Here is a 19,338-nt window from a genome sequence, read left to right as displayed (position 1 = left end):
ACCCGGCTAATTTTTTGTATTTTTTTAGTAGAGACGGGGTTTCACTGTGTTAGCCAGGATAGTCTCGATCTCCTGACCTCGTGATCCGCCCGTCTCGGCCTCCCAAAGTGCTGGGATTACAGGCTTGAGCCACCGCGCCCGGCTAATTTTTGTATTTTTAATAGAGACGGGGTTTCACCATGTTGGCCAGGCTGGTCTCAAACTCCTGATCCGCCCACCTCGACCTCCCAAAGTGCTGGGATTACAACAGTGAGCCACGGGGCCTGGCCCTGCCTTATTGTATTCTTAAAGCGCTTTGGTTTTGCCCTTCACATTTAGGCTTTAAGCCCACCTAGAATTATTTTTATTTGTGTTGTAAAGTAGGGATCCAAGTTCATATTTTTCAATGCAGGTAACCAATTGTTGTATTTATTCAAAATCCAATCATTCCCCCACTGATCTAAGACACCTGCTTGGTCACCAGTTCTGTGTCTACACATGAGTGTGTCTCCACTGTTTCTGAGATCAATAGTCTTTTATTGGTCTACTTGTCTACTCTTGCAAAAATATCGTGCCATCTGAATATACCACCACAATAAGTATGTGTCCTGGCTAGTCTTGGCACTTCTACATAAATTTAAGAATTAATGTGTCATGATCTGCACACAGGCAAAACTCTATTGGAATTGTGGTTGGATTTGCATTGAACCCACAAAGCAGTTTCAAGAGAACTGACAGCTTTGCACAGTGGCCAATGAAGAAGGGAAATGAGGAGAGTGTGGTGTCTTGGGAAACCAAGTGAAGAAAGGGTTGCAAGGTAGAGATGATCAACTATGTCAAATGCTACCAATATTCCAAATAAGATGACGTCTGAGACTTAACCGTGGCTATAACAATGTATCTTCAGCAGTTTTGCCGAAATGGTTGGGCAAAAAAGATCTGACTGGGGCTATTTCAGAAAGGCATCATAGAAGAACTGAAGAAAGCTTGTATAAATATTTCTTTCAATAAGTTTTGCTGTAAAGGGAAGTAAATAAATATGTGGTGTTTTATTTTGTTGAGCAGTTTTTTATTTGCATGCAATAAATATATATCTTTCTTTCAAACCTTCTGGGCTTCCTGTTTTTAGCAGAAATGTGATGTCTGTGGACAACAACTGTGCTACAAAGTACTACAGTACGTTAATTCCTCTTTCGTTTCTGAGGCCTTCCTTATCTCAGGGGCTAAGGGGTCTCCCTGCTGGTGTCAAAGGCTGTTTTTTCAGTAACCTCAAAACCTTGTGGCTGATTCACAACTGATGTTCCCACATCCACAGGAGACCACAGGTACCACTGCAACCATGTGACTGACACCAAACCCTCATGTGGCCGCCACTCTTCCTCCCTGGCTCCCACCACCACCATCCAAATACACACCTGTAGGGTCCCACAGGCAGAATGTGGAAAAGACAAAGAACCATATGGATTAGGACCACGAGGTGAGGAGATACAGATCTTCAAGGACAGACATGTTGAAGCAGCAGCAGGCGACCACGTCCCACCCCCAACTCCCCACTGTGATCCTCCCACAGAAAGTGACCACCCTGCACACTCATGCCCAAACAGGAGAACACTACACCGCAAGACACTGTTTCTCATAGAGCTCTATTGTGGCATATAATAATAGGTACTCTATATAAATTAAATTAAAAATAAAGCTCCAGCATGTTGCACAGGTTGGCTGTTAATAAATATATCTCTGGGTAATTGTGCCCCAAGACCAGCTCACGACCACTCTCCCTCGTCCAGAGAATTATACAAAAATAAATACAGGCTCAGGGGGTAGGGGGAGGACATGCCCAGTTTCACTCTAAAAGTTCCCCTCACTCACACCATCTACCCATCCCCTCGTCTCCACTGGGGTCGACACAGGGAGCCCTGTGTTAACTGGAGAGCTTGGGGATGGGAAGGCCTCTCTTTCAGTAGAGCATTCTCAGAAGCAAAGGACCCAGGTCCCCTCACTGCACAGGCCATGTATCCCATCTCAAGCCTCTGCTGATCCCACAAGCAGAGCCTACGAGAACCAAGCCAGAGAGAGGCACAGCGCAAGCACCAGGAGGGACACACCACTGTTCAGAGCCACAGGGACCACCACTAGCCCAGCCAGGACCCCCAGAGTCTGGGTCAAGGGACCCCGGAGCTGAGGAGGCAGTGCACACACACATTCTGCAGGGGCTGCTAGGTTGGGAGAGCTCTTTGGGGGTTCAAGGCTTGGGCCTGCATCCTTTTCATCCTGGGAGCTCACATGAGGCCTGGCTATGCTAGAGAGACAGACTTCGGCCCCCAAAGGACTGAGGAGGGTGGGATTTTGCCCCTGCAGAAGGACAGGAGAGGCTGGCTCCTTGCCAGATATGGGATCAAAGCTGCCTGCCCACTCACTGGTGACCTCTATCTGGGCTTCTGCCCCGGCCTCCCCCAGGTACTCGGTCACCCCAGCTATCACCCTATTCATGTGCAAAGAGCTAGTGTCCTTGCCCATCCCTTTCTCAGGATCCCCAGTGAACTGACCCTCTGTACCCAGAACCACAGGGCCGTCACATCCTGAGCCCTCTGCCCATGGAAGCCACACATCTCCCATAGTGGCTACCACAGAACGGGCCCCGGAGAGGATTTCCGGAGGCGATTCCTTGGGGCTGTCCCCTTCTGGGCTGGAGGGTATGACAGAGAGCCCCTCTTCACCCTCCCCCTCATCATCAGGGTCTTCAGTGTCCTTGATGAGCTCCACGCCACGCCCCAGCCGGGCATAGTGCAGTGTGATCTCCTCAGCCAGGGCGCTGTTTAGGGCCCGCTCAGGGCCAGGCCACTTCAAGATCAGGTCGCGGTCCGTCAGTATGCCCAGGGGATGGCTGGGGGATATCCCTCCATCTGTGGAACCCTCCCCACCACCCCCTGCCCCACCCGCAGCCACAGCAGCCCGTAGGCGGCTCAGATGAGACAGGTAGAGCTGCTCCAGCTCCTGGTCAATGGTGTCCTCACCGAGCAGCTCCTCTGACCCACTCATGGCCTCCAGCCCCCCTCCACTCTCACTCGATACTCCCCATGTGGCCTCTGCCTGCTGCTGGCTGGGCTCCAGGAAAGGCCCGGTGGCCCCCTCGCTCGCATCGGGCCCTGAGGCCTGGTCTCTGGGGGAGCCACCCAGGCCACAGAGAGGGGAGGAGGGGGGAATCCTGATGGCCGGTGCCTGAAGGACTTCTGTAAAAGCCACAGGAGGACTGCTTCTGGGGACGTCACCTTCTTCTGCAGGGTTGCCAGTCATCGGAACATCAGAAACCTGGAGCCATGGCCGGGGCGAGGGGGCAGAGAAAAAGCAAGGGAATGAAGCAGAGGAGGGGATGGAACAAGCAGAGACAGTAAGAAGTGTGACAGCCCACAGCCAGCCCCACAGGGGTTTCTATATAAAAACACCTTAAAGCACCCTCTGTCACTGTCTAGACTCCAAAGACTGTCATCTATGGTAAAATAACACAATTAGATGCAGTAAAACGGGGCTTCTTGCAGATTATAAAGCTGAGGAATTCGGTGGGTGTGAATATTTGGTGAATGATAATCACTAAACACTGTTGGCTTACCTTTAAAACAGAGCCAGTTAAAATAACTAAAAGTATAAGTAGCCAGGCACAGTGGCTCTCATCTGTAATCCAAGCACTTTAGGAAGCCAAGGGGGGCAGATCACATGAAGCTAGGAGTTCGAGACCAGCCTGGCCAATATGGTGAAACCCCCTCTCTACCAAAAATATAAAAATTTAGCTGGGCATGGTGTTGCGCACCTGTAATCCCAGCTACTCAAGAGGCTGAGGCAGGAGAATCACTTGAACCCAGAAGGCAGAGGTTGCAGTGAGCCAAGACTGTGCCACTGCACTCCAGCCCGGGCAACAGAGAGAGACTCTGTCTCAAAAAAAAAAAAAAAAAAAAAAGAGTGTAAGTGGATTGTTTGTAACACAAAGGATAAATGCTTGAGGAGATGCATACCTCCTTCTCCATGATGTGATTATTACGCATTGCATACCTGTATCCAAACACCTCCATAAACATATACACTATGTCCCCTCGAAAATTAAAAATTTATACATTTTTAAAAATTAAAATGCAAAAAAAATTCCCAAAACACAGTCGGGATGTCCATATGAACCCATGATGTATCATCTTCTCTTTTAAAAAAAATTATTTCCTAGCTCCATCTTTTGAAAAGGCCTAGAAACAATGACCAATCTAGTAGCAGCAAGAATGCTGAGCCCCCAAATCTTGGCCTTTGAATGCCACTCTCCACTGAAAGGAACCAGTGCTCCTTAAAGAAATAGCTGCTTCTGGCCAGGTGCGGTAGCTCACGCCTGTAATCCTAGCACTTTGGGAGGCCAAGGTGGGTGGATCACCAGGAAGGTAAGGAGTTCGAGACCAGCCTGACCAACATGGTGAAACCCTGTCTCTACTAAAAATACAAAATTCAGCCAGGTGTGGTGGCATGTGCCTGTAATCCCAGCTACTCAAGAGGCCGAGACAGGAGAATCGCTTGAACCCAGAAGGCAGAGGTTGCAGTGAGCTGAGATTGTGCCACTGCACTCCAGCCTGGGAAACAGAGAAAAACTCTGACTCAAAAAAAAAAAAAAAAAAAAAGAAAGAAAAAGAAAGAAAGAGAAAGAAAAGAAAGAAAAAGAAAGTACAAGAAAGAAAGAGAGAGAGAAAGAAAGGAAAGGAAAGGAAGGCAAGAAAATAAAGAAAAAGAAAAAGAAAAGAAAGAAAAGAAAAGAAAAGAAAGAAGTAAATGGCTGTTTCCAGGCTTGGGGCAGGGAGAGTACAGGATGAGCCTAGCACATATTGTCATGGAAGATGTGAGAAAGGCTCACAGAATGATGAGGACGTGTCAAAAGGACAGAGGAGCCCATCTCAATAAGCTCCTACTAGCCAGGGGTAGTTCATTTTAAGCATCAAAAAAACACACAAATAAGTGCAATGGATTAAAACTCATCAAATATGTTTAGAATTCATGAGTTCATAATGACACAAAACCAAAAATCCTTTTATTCGTCACCTTTGGAGTAGTACTTCTCTGAAAACTGGTAAATAAAATGGAAAAAATTAAATATTTACACTGCTTTTTCTGCACAAACTATATCTCAAAGTAGCCAAATAGCTGGTGTGGGACAGTTTTTCTTTAAAGAAGAATTCTAGCTAATAAAGGAAGTGGGAATAGTAGAATTAAATAGAGTTAATTCTAGTTAATTTAATAATAAAAGATTAAATACATTCATTTAATACAATTTGATAAATTAAATTTAATAAGATTACATTAATAGAATTAATAAATTAATAAAAATGGAGTAAGAAACGTATTTCCACCTGGATGTAATCAGCCAGACCCAGACTGGAAAATTCTACAGGACAAGCAAAGTTTCTTCAACCAACAAATTGCAAAGAAACAAAGTGGGGGAGATTTTTAAAATCTAAAGAGACACATCAATCAAATGCAACATGTCAACCTTGTTTGGATCCTAAAACACTTATGAGAGAAGGAAACTTGAACACTGACCAAATACTTGATGATACTAAGGAATTACCGTCTATTTTCTGAGGTGTGATGATAGTATTATGGGGTTAAGAATTCTTAATTTTCTGGCCAGGCGTGATGGCTCACACCTGTAATCCCAGCACTTTGGGAGGTCAAGGCAATGGATCCTGTCTCTACTAAAAATATAAAAATTAGCCGGATGTGCTCGCTTGAACCCAGAAGGCAGAGGTTGCAGTAAGCCGAGATCACGCCACTGCACTCCAGCCTAGGTGACAGAGTGAGACTCTGTCTCAAAAAAAAAAAAAAAAAAAAAAAAAGAAAGAAAGAAAAAGAGTTCTTAATTTTCTGAGATACAAAAAGAAGTATTTATGGATGGGATGATGTCTGGATGTTTTCCAAAATAATTCCAGAGGGAATGGGAGGGAGGAGACGGGGTATAGATAAAATAAGAATGGACATGTGTTGATATTTACCGAAGCTGAGGGATGGTGTATGTAGGTTCGTTATACTATTTTACTTTTATATATGTTTGAAACTTTTTGTAATTAAAAAGTTCACACACACACACACACACACACACACACACACACACCCCTCCAAAATGTCTCTACCTCCCCTACCTACCATCATACTCGCCTGGACCACTGCAGTGGCCTCCCCTTCACAGGTCGCCAGTTTCCACCCTCGCTCTGACAGTCTATTTTCCAAGCAGCAGCCAGAGGGAGGCTGTTAAATCCTAAATCAGATCACGTCCCTCCTCCGTCCACAATGCTCTTGCAGCTCCCCCTCACTTGGAGTAAAAGCCAAAGTCCTCACCATGGCCTGTCAGGTGCCACCCAATCTGTCCTCAGCCACCTCTCTGCCCTCACCCCGCACCACTCTCCCCCTCCCTCATTCTGCCCCCGCTGCACTGGCTTCTACACTGTCCCTCACACACGTTAGTCATGGCCTCACCTCAGGAACTTCACACTCGCCTGGGATGTTCTTCCCTTAGTTATCCACGTGGCTCACTCTCTCACCTTCCTCAGATCTTCGCTCAGATCTCACTAATCACTAAAGCCTTCCCAGGCCACCCAATCTAAAGTTGCAACCCCCCGACCCAACAACACACACACACAGTCTCTCACCCACTCCCTATTCCTTTATATTTTTCCTTATCACTCATCATCACCTAAAGTACCATACATTCTATTATTTTATCATGTCTCACCCTACTAACACATAAGCCCCCTCGAAGAGCATTTTTCACGTCTGTAACAGTGCTTGGCACAGAGCAAGCACTCCATAAATTTTTGCTAAATTAACAAATGACATTTCTACAAGCCCAGGTGAGTAACTGCATTCTCCCCCTCCCCCATCGGGTTCTGAGTTTTGTGCCCTCCCTCTAACCCAGAGAGGACCCAGAACTAGTGGGCCCCACCACCCAGCCCAGCAATAGTTACACTGTGAGCCTCCTATTGGGCTGTCCACTCCAAGGCTGCAAGGACCCACTTACCTGAAGTGTCATCTGGGGCCACGGACGGAGAGGGGTGGGGGCCACCAGTGGACCCACTGACTCCTGGACATCAGGATGCTCTGCTAGAGGGAAGAGAAAGGCAGCATTGGGCAAGACAGGCATATAAGTAGGTATGGTTTTGTTAAGAAAATCTGCCATCCTAGCCAACTGGCAGTTTTGCCTCTGAAGCTTTCTGTGACAATCTAAAGCAGAGGGTGCCCCTTCATTTTTTTTTGAGATAGGGTCTCGCTGTGTCACCAAGGCTGGGGTGCAATGGCACAATCATGACTCACTGCAGCGTCAACCTCCTGGGCTCAAATGATCCTCCCACCTCAGCCTCCCCAGTAGCAGGGACTACGGGTGCATTCCAGCATGCCCGTCTTGTTTTTTCTTTTTTTTTTAAGAGATGAGGTCTCACTATGTTGCCCAGGCTCCTCTTGAACTCCTGGCCTCAAGCAATCCTCCTGCCTCAGCCTCCCAAAGTGCTGCGATTACAGGCATGAGCCACTGAGCCCAGCCTTTTTCATTTTTATAGAAAGAAAAACAGTAGGAAGAAAGACATGGTAAATACAAGCTAAAACTTCCGAAGCTGGCCAATTGCTTACCCACGGCAGGGGTGTTATCATCCATGTTCTTCGTCTTCAGTTCCTCCTCAGCAGGCCTGCGGGGCAGAAGAGAGTACATGGATCTAATACCCTGAGAGGTCACTTCTGCCACCCACTGGCACCTTCTGAGCCTCTGTGCTAGCCCACCTTCACCTGACAGCTGCTGTTTTCTCTTCTGCTGCCTTTGGTTATCCCCTCATCCTAAAAGTCCTACAGCCTCCTTATAGAAAATTCACAAAATACAGAAAAGTCTAAAGAAGCAAGAAAAACAATCACACATCAGCCAGAGACAACTACTGTTACCACTCTGGAAAATTTCCTTCCAGATATTCTATGAAATCATTTAGATTCTACAGATATAATTTCACAGCTAGCTTTGTCCATTTAACAGTAAGAAACATCATTATATACTTTTGCAAACATTTCAAATGGCTGCTTAATACTCATATCATACCATCCCCTTCCTACTGAGCAGCTAGGTTCTTTCATTTAGAGGTCACAAAGCAAACCAGCAAACAGCATTGGGCATAGTTTTATCGACACTTGTATCATTTCTTTAGGATATATTCCTGGCTGTGGAAAGAGAAAAGATAGAAGAACCCATCTTTTTGGCTGGGCGTGGTGGCTTACACCTGTAATTCCAGCACTTTGGGAGGCCAAGGCAGGCAGATCACTTGAGGTTAGGAGTTCAAGGAGTTCAAGACCAGCCTGGCCAACATGATGAAACCCTGTCTCTACCAAAAATACAAAAAATTAGCCACGCATGGCGGTGCACACCCATAGTCCCAACTACTTGGGAGGCCAAGGCAGGAGAATCGTTTGAACCTGGGAGGCAGAGGTTTCAGCGAGCCAAGATCGCGCCATTGCACTCCAGCCTGGGGGACAAGAGTGAAACTCAGTCTCAAAAATCAAACAAACAAAAAAGGCCAGGCGCAGTGGCTCACATCTGTAATCCCAGCACTTTGAGAGGCCGAGGCAGGTGGACCACCTGAGGTCAGGAGTTCAAGACCATCCTGACCAACATGGTGAAACTCCGTCTCTACTAAAAATATAAAAATTAGCTGGGCGTGGTGGTGGGCACCTGTAACTCCAACTACTTGGGAGGCTGAGGCAGGAGAATCGCTTGAACCTGAGAGGTGGAGAGTGCAGTGAACTGAGATCGCACCACTGCACTCCAGCCTGGACAACAGAGTGAGAGATCATCTCACAAAAATAAATAAATAAAAAATAAATAAATAAAAACCTTTTCTAAGGGCAGGCGGACAAGATTGTGAGGCAGAGGAATGCAAATGGAGACTGCGAGGGAGGTCACAGAGGCCTGGGTCCCTATGCTAGCCCTCCCATCCCCATATCAGCCTGGCAGGTCACTTCACCTCCTCACTCATAAAACATAAAACAGAGCCGCGGGGAGTCAGGATGTGCACTAAGCACAAGGCAGTCAAGAGGAATGAGGACGGACAGGTAGAAATCAGGGCCTGACACACAGCAGGGATTGAATCAACTGTAGATATTTATGGGTCTTCTTCCTCCTTCGCCAGGCCAGTCAGATCCCTGAGTGGCATAAGCCAAGTAAATTTCAGGTGGGTCCTCCCAGGGGTGGGATCTCATCATGGAGAAGTCACTGTTCTTATTCTGAAAATGAGTATCAAGTGTCTACAGATTAAGGCAAATGAGGGAAGCATTGACTAAAACATGTTCAGAGACCTGAGAGGAGCTGGGGCGACTGCCTACACCTTTTTCTTCCTAAGAGGCAATGTGACATTCTTGATACTTCTGGCAATGGATGAAACTTTTTTTTTTTTTTTTTTTGAGATGGAGTCTCGTTCTGTCGCCAGGCTGGAGTGCAATGGCGTGATCTCACCTCACTGCAACCTCCGCCTCCCAGGTTCAAGTGATTCTCCTACCTCAGCCTCTCAAGTAGCTGGGATTACAGGTACCCACCATCACAGCCAGCTAATTTTTATATTTTTAATAGAGACGGGGTTTCACCATGTTGGCCAGGCTGGTCTCAAACTCCTGACCTCAGGTGATCCACCCTCCTCGGCCTCCCAATGTGCTGGGATTACAGGCATGAGCCACCCTGCCTGGCCTGGTTGAAACTTTTTGAAAACCCATAACCAATTACCTTCACAGAAACAGAGTATCACCATCTGACCCCTACATAGTACCTACTATGGCATTACACACTGTTTTAAGTGTTTCACATTTTTTTAAATAAGTTTTTGGGGTTTCTTGGTTTTTGTTTTTGTTTTTTTGTTTTTTCTTAGAGATGGGGTCTTGCTATGTTGACCAGGCTGGTCCTGAACTCCTGAACTCAAGTGATCCTCCCATCTCAGCCTCCCAAAGTCCTAGGACTACAGGCATGAGCCACGGCGCCTGGGCAACGTGTTAATTCAATCCTCACAACCACCCTATGAGACAGGTACTTGTAATCCTCTGAAGCAGGCAGCACTATTGTCTCCATTTTACAGAGGATAAAACAGAGGCTGAGTAAATGGCTCAAGGTCATACACTTCACATCACAACCCAAGCCTTCTGGCTCTTACCCAGTCAGCTGCTGCTTCTTGGATGAGGGAGAGGGTCTTACCCAACCCATCTCCATCCTTTCTAGAAGTAGACAGAGGGAGGCATCAATACCAGACAAGATCCCTCCCTCCTCCTTCATGCAGGCTTTTCTTCAGACCTGCCTTTGCCCACATTCCCCGTTTCCCTACCTCCATGGGCCTGGGACGTGTGTGGCTAGGAGGCCACTAGACACAGAGTGGCTGCAAGAACTGCTTTCTATAAATACCCTCAGGGAGGACGCTTTAACCATATATATGGATCTAGAGTCTAGAACTCACAAATCCCACCAGAGGTACTTGAATCAGAATACTACAGGGTCTAGGGTGGGTGACTCTGGGAGCCCAGGTGCCACCCCCCACACATCACATATGAGAAAGAGAGATTCAGAGCAAACCAGCTTGGTCCCACACCAATCCCCTCCGTGGTCCTAAAATCCAAGTCTTTGGACTTATGTCTCAACATGATTTCTGCCAGGCTGCACTGACTTACTTCTTTTTGCTGCCATAGTCCCTCACGACAGAAAACATCCTCCCCTTAGGATCTTCTAAACCAAGCCTCTTCAAGAAGGCCCACAGACAGACAGAAAGCCAGCCCTCCCACCTGTGCGCAGTAGCAAGCAAGCCTTCTCCTCCATCTGGCCTAGTCTGGACATATATTACAAACAGGCTTCTAAAAGCCACTACAGAGTCATAGATGTGAGAGAGAAAAAGGAGAACACTCAGGAAGCAGCCAGCCAGCAGGAAAAGGACTCCACAATTCAGTTGGAGGAAGGAGAAGAGAAAGAAAAACAAATACACAATCAATCCCTCAGCCCCCAGAGCACCCATTCCATGGCTGAGGGCGAGAACATCCAAAAAGCAGGTCATGCCATTGAGCCAATCCCAAGATCCGCAACATCGGCAGAAGCAAACAAGTCATTCTCCAAAGTCAGATATGAAAGCAGAAAGCACAAGCACGCATTGTTCACCTCCTCCACCATGGGCCCCTCTCACTGACATACCAAGGCATTTGAAAACCTTCACATCCATCCTTCAAAACAATACCCTTCCTTTTTACAAATGCAAAAACTAAAACTCAAGGAACTGCACCTCTACACTCACTGACTACATAACCACGCTGGTAACAAACATCCCAGGAGGGCTCCACTTTGAAGAGAGTTTGATATTGTGGGCTTAAAAAGAAACAAGTATCTTTGAACCGTCTTTCACAGTAAAAACTCAAGGGCAGCTATGACTTCAATCAACATGAGGATAGTAAGAGAAATCAAGTACAAATGTATACTGACTCACTGATTGGTAACAGAGAAGAGGGGTTCTTAGAAAAATGGGGAGGGAGAAGATTAAGAACAAAACTGTACCTGCAGTATGCCTGCTCGTTTTCAAGAAGGAAACCTGTTCTTTTGGCACCAGCCCCACAAGTACCACGTGGCATCCCCTCAAGGGCAGTGAGCCATAAGGGCCAGGGCACACAGATCTGGGAAATCCTGGACATGCATCATTTGGGTGCTAGTGAGCACTAGTCAAGCTGGTGTCGCCTAAAAGGGGCCATTTCAGGCCTGCACACCAGTCTCCTGGGCGTACGAATTCCTCCAGCCATCAGGAAACACAATGGCTGCCAAGCTGATAGTCCCCAAGGAGACCAGAGGGTGAGGATTTGGAAAGAGATGGTGTTGGCCCCAGCCTAGGCCAGCCAAGAAAGAACAGAAAGGTGAATCGCCAGTCACAGAGTGAGCAAGCAGGTGAGGGCTGACAAGCCCTGTGGAGAAAAGCAAAGCAGACTTTCAGAGCAGTCACAGACTGCCATTGCCACCACCACCCAAGTCCTCTGGAGCAACCCCAGCATTCATGTTTTCAAAGAATTTTGCCAGCCCAAAGTGGGTCAGGTGCTGAAACCCAAAGGGAAAGTCAGCAGACCCCGGCTCCCATGTAGTCAACCTGAAGATAACGCTGACTTTCCGGGGGGACAAGTGGCTTCAGAAACCTGCCGCACGATACTCAGAATTGCAGTTACCCTGAGCCATCTGCTTTCTGAAAAGAACAGGGCTTGAAGGTGGCTGTGAAAGCCACCAAGTTATGTGGGGCACTGCTTTGCCTTCCCCAACAAGTGTGTCAGCCTCAACTCTGGGACTTGCAGGCGATCCAGTGGGGTAGAGGGAGGAGAGCAGTTTTTCGTGCCATGAGCTTCTTCAACAGCCATGACTTCGGCCATGACCCATAGTAAGAAATCCATTCTACATCATAACCCAGCACATCCACACATGTGTAAAGAGACATATAAATAACTGAAAAACAGTTGTTCTTTGAGTGAAACAATACTTACCTTTACTGCATGTGATGAAACACTGGCATTTCTTATGCTATTTCCTTCTTTTTAATGCTTGTTGAAACCCAGTAAATTGACCTCACAACTCTGTTAGGATCTGCAATTTTGAACAATCCCAGCTCTGCCACCTATCAGTTGTGTGACCCGGGGCAAGATACTTAACCTCTCTGTGCCTCAGTTACCTCATCTCTAAGGAGGGGATAATACCTACATCAGTAAGTTGTTCAGCAGATCAAAGAAATATTTGAAAAGTACCTATAAAGCGCTTAACAGTAACCCCCTCCAAATTTCCATTGAGGGAAACTGAAGCTCTGAAAGGAAAGCAACTCGCCCAGTGTTGCCGTGCTGGTAAAATGCATCGCCCAACCTGGTACAGTAGCTAAGAGCTGGAGCACTAGAGCAGGACCACAGGCTTGGATCACAGCTCTGCCACTTTCTTAGCACGTGGCCTCAGGCCTATGTCCTTAACCATAATGCCCTACCAAGTTTTCTGTAGCATAAAAGAGGATCACGTTCACATTAATTCCTCACTCTACAGACAACTAAGATGCCCCCTGACTTGTCCCGTTCAACTCCGGTTATTCTGGTTTCCCTGAGGCAGCCAACTTGGATACCAGGTTGGATCCCCATCCCTTCAGTTATAGGTGCACTGAAAGACAGTGGGCCTTCCTGTGCGTCAGCCCTGGTGACGGACCCTGGAGACACCATGGTGAGCAAACCCAACTAGGAAGCTTACAATTCAGTATGGAGGAAGGCATTAAAAAAAATACTCAAACTCATTCTTTCAACAAATATTTATTGAGCACCTGCTAAGTGCCAGGCACTGTGGCAGGCCTGCAGGAATACAGTGTTGAATGAAAGCAGACCATGTCCCTACCCCTCACGGAGCTTACAGTCTAGCAGGGCAGAGAGAGTCATCCAGCAACCCCCTAATAAAGGTCTAACTACAAATTGCGGTCAGTGCCTTTAGAAAAGGAAAGAATGCCCTAGAATAAGGGTCCCTGGCCCAAACTGCAGGGTCAGGCAGGGCTTAAGGATGCTGAAAAGCAAAATGAGCAAGTGGGGAGGTAGGGGAGTGAGAGACTGCTTGGGAACCCTGTGGGAGAGGTGACGAATGCAGTCCCCGACAAGGTGAGTTTGAGGAATTATTTGGGCCATCAGTCAAGTGGAGACGCCAAGTTTGGATACATGAAGCTAAGGGAAAAGCCAGGAGAAAGAGAAGGGCCAGAGAGTTAAGAGTAAAACCAGCAGAGTGTGGTCTCAAGGCAAGGGAAGACAAAGTGTTTCAAGTAGGAGTGGTCAACCACTTCAAGAGGAAAACCAAAAAACCACCTGCAGAATCTGGCAGATGCTGGGGGCTAACCCTTACATGGGGTGAGCAAGTGCAGAAGGCAAGTACAGGCAACTCTTTGCAGGGGTCGGCAGTGAAGGGGAGGGTGATGAGGTGTTGGCCAGAAGCAGGAGGGAGAGAAGGAAGGGTCAGCGGAGACACAAGGGATGCTGGCACCGGTAAAAGTCAATAGAGGATCAAGCGAGGGCAGCAGAAAACCTGCCAGGAGAGAAAAGGTGACTGATGATGTCAGATTCTAGAGCAAGTGGCAGAAACTGGGACCCAGAGCACAGGAGGGAGAAGTAGCCTGAGCAAGAAGGGACTCCTCCTCATCTGTAACACAGGGGAGCGAAATCAGCGTGCAGACTTGGGGGCCGCAAGTTATAGGGAGTTCCATTCTTATGGCTTCTGCTTTGTTTTTTGAAGCAGGAGAGAAAGTCTGAAGGCAAAGAACATTTGAAAGAGTCACTTGAGAGGAGAAACAAGAGTGGATCAGAAAAATATAGAACTGCTAGGCAGGGTGGCCGATGACCCTCTATTGGTGGCGATGCTCATCTGCTCTGCCACGGGACATTCTCTAACCAAGCTTAGCACCTGCTGGGCTGATGAGTGCTACGAAAAAGCTGGGGGCCTAAGGATGCTGGGGTAGACAGCTCCCCTGGGGAAGTCCTCTTAGAACTGAGGGATCAACACTGGAGGAGAATGCAAGGGGTACGGAATAAAAGTTCCTGGTGAAGGAAACAGCAGGGGCAAAGGCCCTGCAGCAGAAAGGAGCGAGGCCCTTTGGAGTAACAGAAAGACCACGGTGACAGGAGCTCAGAAAGAGCACTGGTGTAAGACTAGAAGCCAGTGGAGGCCAGATTGGGGGATGGGACGGGAGGGTGCTTGAAGACCATGGTGAGACTTTCTTGCTCTTTACTTTTAAGAGGAATAGGACACTTCCAAAGGGTAGTGTCAAGTGCCAAGGAAGATCAGGAGGGCTTTTCCCCACACCGGCCCTAGGACTTTGGACTTTGGGAGCCTCAGTTTGCTCATCCAGGAAAGAGAAATTTAAAACCGCTACTTCACAGGGAATGTTGTCGGAATTAAACCAGACCTTGCATGAAAATACAGTACTCAGTGAAGTGCCTGGCCAAGAGCAGGGGCTCAGCCAGGTCTCATACAACAAATCCTCTGTACCGCATCCCACAAGCCCTGTGACATCTTAGGACCACTCTGCATCTCTTTCCCTGCTGGAACCTAGCACTGTGCCCAGTACACAGTAGGCCCTCAATAAATGCTTGATTAATCATCTCTAAGCTTTAGAGTTATCAAATGCCTGGTCCAGCAACCCAGGGAAAACAGAAAGCAGCCATTTGGGTTTCTGAACTATATCCTGATGGCTACCACGGACTTCTCCCATGCCCTCACCTGATGTGGCTGTGCTCAGTGCACAGTGGGCCTGCAGCCAACATTTCCTAAACAGGAAGCCCTCTATGATAGGGCTCCCACAGGTAAGGGATATACCCTGAGATCCTCCACCATTTCCCAAGAGGGCTAGGTCGCAAAGGGTGGCTAGTCTTCAGCAGCGCTGCAAGTCACTGGCAGCACACAGGTTCTAAAACAATAATATGTTGAAATGTACTCGCCAAGAAAGCCACCGACCTACAAAAAAACCCTTATCGCTGATCTTGCAATGAGCACCAACCTCCCCTTTGCAAGAGCTGAGATCGAAAGATAAAGAAGCTATCAAAAAGCCATCTGCCCACTTAAAATAATATCACAAGTCATGTTAGGAACCACAGACCTGGGGCCAGATACCAAAACAATTGTCTGAACAGGCTGCTTCAATTTCTCCTTAAAACCACCCATGTATGTTAAAAGAAAAACACCCTCTCCACCCACCTTGGCCCTGCAAGGTTTTGATTTCTCTGTTCTCTGTCTTTCACACTCTTTAAAATGACCTAACTCCTTTACCCAAACTGTCGCATCTTACAGACAGGGTTCCCATGACAGCCGGCGGGGATGACAGCTTGGGAAAGTGATAGAAATGAAGGTGGCTCTGGGGCACTGGACCTGCTCAGTATCTTCATCTGGGTGGTGGTTACACAAGTGCATACATATGTACAAATCCACTGGGCTATACAACGGAATATCAGTATACTTTACGTAGGTATACCTCAATAAAGCAAAAAAAGGTAAAAGGAAAACATGACATGCTGGGAACACCAAGAGTGAAATCCAGAATTTGCCCTGAATCATGCCAGGCTTTCTAGAGGATCAGTTTTTAAAAAAAAAAAAAAAATAGAAAAAAGTAAATATACATCCCTAGCATTTCTTCCCTGGCCCTGTCACTCACTAAATGAGAGGCTTTGAGCAAGCTGGCTCACCTCTCTGAGCTACCTGTCTCCCCTCTACTAAATGGGGATAATCATAGCACCTACACAACACAGCATGCACAGCAGGCCTCATGGAGAGAATGGATCTGATGTTCATAGCACAGAAATCAGTAAATGCTGGCCAGTTATCTTTTGCAGCTACCACCATGCTTCAGTTACCTTGCCTATGTTTGCTGCATCCAATCCAACCATGCAAAGTGACTGTCATTCCCCTTAGCAGAGGAGGGAACTGAGGCAAGGCCACACAGCTGATGGGCGGAGTCGAATTTAGGAGAGGAATCCAGGAAACTGTAGGTGTGGCTCCCTAAATACTGACACCAGCTAACATCTGTATGATACTACTTTAAGCCAGACTCAGTTCTGAGCATCTTTACTCATATCCCGTAAAGTAGGTGCTATAATTCTGCTTTACAGATAAGGTTCCTGAGGAACGGTGTAGTTAAATGTGTTGGCCAAGGTCACAAGGCCAGTAAGTGGCAGCGCCAGGATTTGAACCCAGGAAATCTATGCCAGAATCCACACTCTTAATGCTGTAAGAAAAACCATGCTGCCTGTCCCCTTTAAATTAAGTCTCAGATTATGGTGGGGCTCACAGGTGGGTGAGTGGGTGCTTGCCTGCCTGCTCAGTTACCCAGGAACATCTGCCCACCAGCCCGGAGTTAGACCTTTCTGAACTACTCACAGCCTAAGGCCTTACCAGAACCAGCAGAACCCACAAATGTCTCACTGCAGCCAGGGGCTTCTGACCGAGCATATACATACAAGGTCTAAAAAGCATTTTCCCATTTCCATTTCCAGTCCTCCCAGGAACAGGGAAATGTATGGATTTTAGGGAGAATCTAGTGATCCTGGGCCAGACTTAGGGTGACCGCAAAAAGAATCAGGCCCAGCTGCTGCCCTTAAAGAACTCATAGCTTGATAGAAGAAACCTAGGGAAATCTTCTACCGGGGCCCCCTGGGGTATAACTGATTATTTCTCCCTGTCCCTGAATGATCACAGGTAGTGTGGCAAAAAAACAAGGGACAAAAACTTCAAGTCCAGTACCCATCTGGTTCTGTCTCTCTGCCAAAGCCACCGCTTTCTTGTGAGAGCACGGGCTCAGCTCCTCGCCTCCACAGGAGGACTCAAAGTAGATTACAGCATAAGAGTAGAGTGCACAGGCTTCAAGGTCAGACATGGGTGAACTGGAAGAGCCAGGTTGACACCACTGCCTCAACCAGTTTCTCCACCTCTGGAATCCTGGTTTCCTGCTCTGTCAGGAAGAGAATCTGCTCTATCCCCCACTGGCAAAGCCCTCAGTCCACACTACTATGTCACTGCAGTTCTCTCCACTCCCAGCACACTGCTGATCGTTCACACCAACCTCATTTCCACCCCAGGACCTTTGCACTTGCTGTTTCCTCTACCTAAAACACCCTTGTTCCATATATGCACATAACTGTTCTTCATCATTCAGGACTTAGTTTAAATGATAGTTTAAATGAAACGTCCTCAGAAAAATCCTCCCTGTTCCTTCTTCTACAAACTCTACCCTACCTCCCCACCGTATCTGCATAACTCTTCTTTATCATCATTCGGGACTCACCTCCTCACAGGCCCTCCCTTTAACAGCATGTCTAATACAGTCATTCCCTCCCAATCTATCCCCTTACTCCCTTCAGCAGCTTTGTCCCTATTTATCCTATCTGCTTCCTCCCTTGTTTTTTCAAACTGTCTCCCATAGGAGCCTGTATGAATCCTTGAGGGCAGGGTAGATGTCTGTCTTGTTCAGGGCTTTACAGTGGAACTCAATAAATGAATGAATAAAACCCCAGTTAAAACAGTGCCTAGCACATGTTTGACCTCCATCACTCTTGGACTAGCTGACTCAATGCACCCTCCTCCCTGTTCTGGAGAGCAGGCCTGAGGGGTTCCTGGGCCGGAATGTTTGTCCTCCATCCCAGACACAGCCCTGCGTTGGCGGAGGTGGCGCTGGCTGACATTACCTGCGCCTCACCGGCTTCATGCAGCTCTTCAGCTGCCTGGCCTCAGCCTCCACGGGACCCTGGCACTCGGGCTGTGGCTCCAGCTGCTGCAGCTGCTGCTGCTGGGGCAGCCCTTCCGCATCAGCGGGTGAGGGAGCGGGTGCGATCCGGAGCAGGACTGTGTAGTTGCGGCCGTGGTTGTTGGCCCAGAAAGTGCCCTCGGGGGTCTCATAGCGCACCACGAAGTCGAGGCGCGCCCCATCGCCCGCGCCCTCAGCAAAGGGCAGCTGGAAGGCAAAGCGGTCAGTGCGGCCGCCGTCGTCGGGCGAGGAGGCGGACACCTGGCCGGGGCCCAGGCCGAGCCCCGGTTCCAGGATGGGATCTCCTGCTCCTGTTCCTCCCGCTCCTGCCCACGGCGGGCTGCGCGGGACGTAGCGCGCTGGGTGGTCGCAGAAGGAAGCCCAGCCGTCGTGTGAGGCCCGCACGTGCACCGCCTTCTCGAAGGAGCGGTTCAGCACGCGTACCAACCCGCGCAGCACCGGCGGGCGGCCCCCCGGCACCCACACCCCGGCACCCCCGGGAACCGCTCCGGGAGGCGGCAGCAGCGCCTCCAGCTCCACCATGACGCGCCCCAAGCGCTCCAGACGGCCCGGCGCGGGCGGCAGCGAAAATGTGGGGACCAGGTAAAACCCCCCGTCAGCGGGGACAGGGCACAGCGGCGAGGGCTCGGGGCCAGCCTCCTCTTCCTCCTCCCCTTCATCCCCATCCTCGCCATCGTCGTCCTCGTCGGCCCCGCCGCCGCCGCCATCTTGCCCGGCCGCCGCCGCCATCTTGCCCGCCCCGGGCCCGCCCCACGGCCGGTAGCGGCGCAGCTGCGCCAGCGGCAGCCCCAGGGCCTCGTCGGCGAACAGCACCCTTCGCGGGGCCACCGCCGCCTCGACCGAGGTGCGGGGCTCACCCGCGGCCGGCGAGGGGGGCGCGGAATGCCGCAGCGGGGGCTCCACAGGGGCCGTACGCGCCATATCGGCGGCGGCGGCGGCGGCACCGACGGCACCGGCGGCGGGACCGGCGGGGGCAGGGCCTGAAGGGGCGGGCAGCCAATGGGAAGGCCAGCGCGGAGGGGTACGGCTCACGGAGGCGTAGGCGGTGAGATGAAGA

General features: G+C 49.0%; 1 protein-coding gene across 10 annotated transcripts; it reads right to left on the bottom strand.

Moving 5' to 3' along the window:
- Window positions 1-1,603: 1,603 nt before the first annotated feature.
- Window positions 1,604-19,226, bottom strand: PPP1R3F (protein phosphatase 1 regulatory subunit 3F). Of its 10 annotated transcripts, none has more exons than XM_074030105.1 (5): window positions 18,202-19,226; window positions 7,621-7,676; window positions 7,016-7,098; window positions 5,352-5,406; window positions 1,604-3,288 (listed from the first exon to the last, which is right to left on the bottom strand). In XM_074030105.1, the coding sequence occupies exons 1-4, from the start codon at window positions 19,200-19,202 to the stop codon at window positions 5,362-5,364; spliced, it is 1,185 nt and encodes a 394-aa protein (XP_073886206.1). In that variant the 5' UTR covers window positions 19,203-19,226; the 3' UTR covers window positions 1,604-3,288; window positions 5,352-5,361. The 10 variants fall into 10 exon arrangements, with proteins under 10 accessions (XP_073886206.1, XP_073886204.1, XP_073886207.1 ...); XM_074030103.1 differs by having other exon boundaries at window positions 5,352-5,386; XM_074030106.1 differs by having other exon boundaries at window positions 7,016-7,095.
- Between the last annotated feature and the right edge of the window lie 112 nt (window positions 19,227-19,338).

This window comes from Macaca fascicularis, chromosome X (genome assembly GCF_037993035.2).
Source record: "Macaca fascicularis isolate 582-1 chromosome X, T2T-MFA8v1.1".
NCBI lineage: Eukaryota > Metazoa > Chordata > Mammalia > Primates > Cercopithecidae > Macaca > Macaca fascicularis.
This window is presented reverse-complemented; position numbering and strand designations above follow the sequence as displayed.

What these genes read in the sequence shown, in the direction of transcription:
- PPP1R3F (XM_015443372.4), bottom strand. Translation starts at nt 19,202, where the DNA reads ATGGCGCGTACGGCCCCTGTGGAGCCCCCGCTGCGGCATTCCGCGCCC. An exon ending in TGATAACACCCCTGCCGTGG is followed by an intron (nt 7,099 to 7,620) that starts GTAAGCAATTGG and finishes TCTTCCCTCTAG; the next exon opens with CAGAGCATCCTGATGTCCAG. An exon ending in GGCCCCAGATGACACTTCAG is followed by an intron (nt 3,289 to 7,015) that starts GTAAGTGGGTCC and finishes CCATGGCTCCAG; the next exon opens with GTTTCTGATGTTCCGATGAC.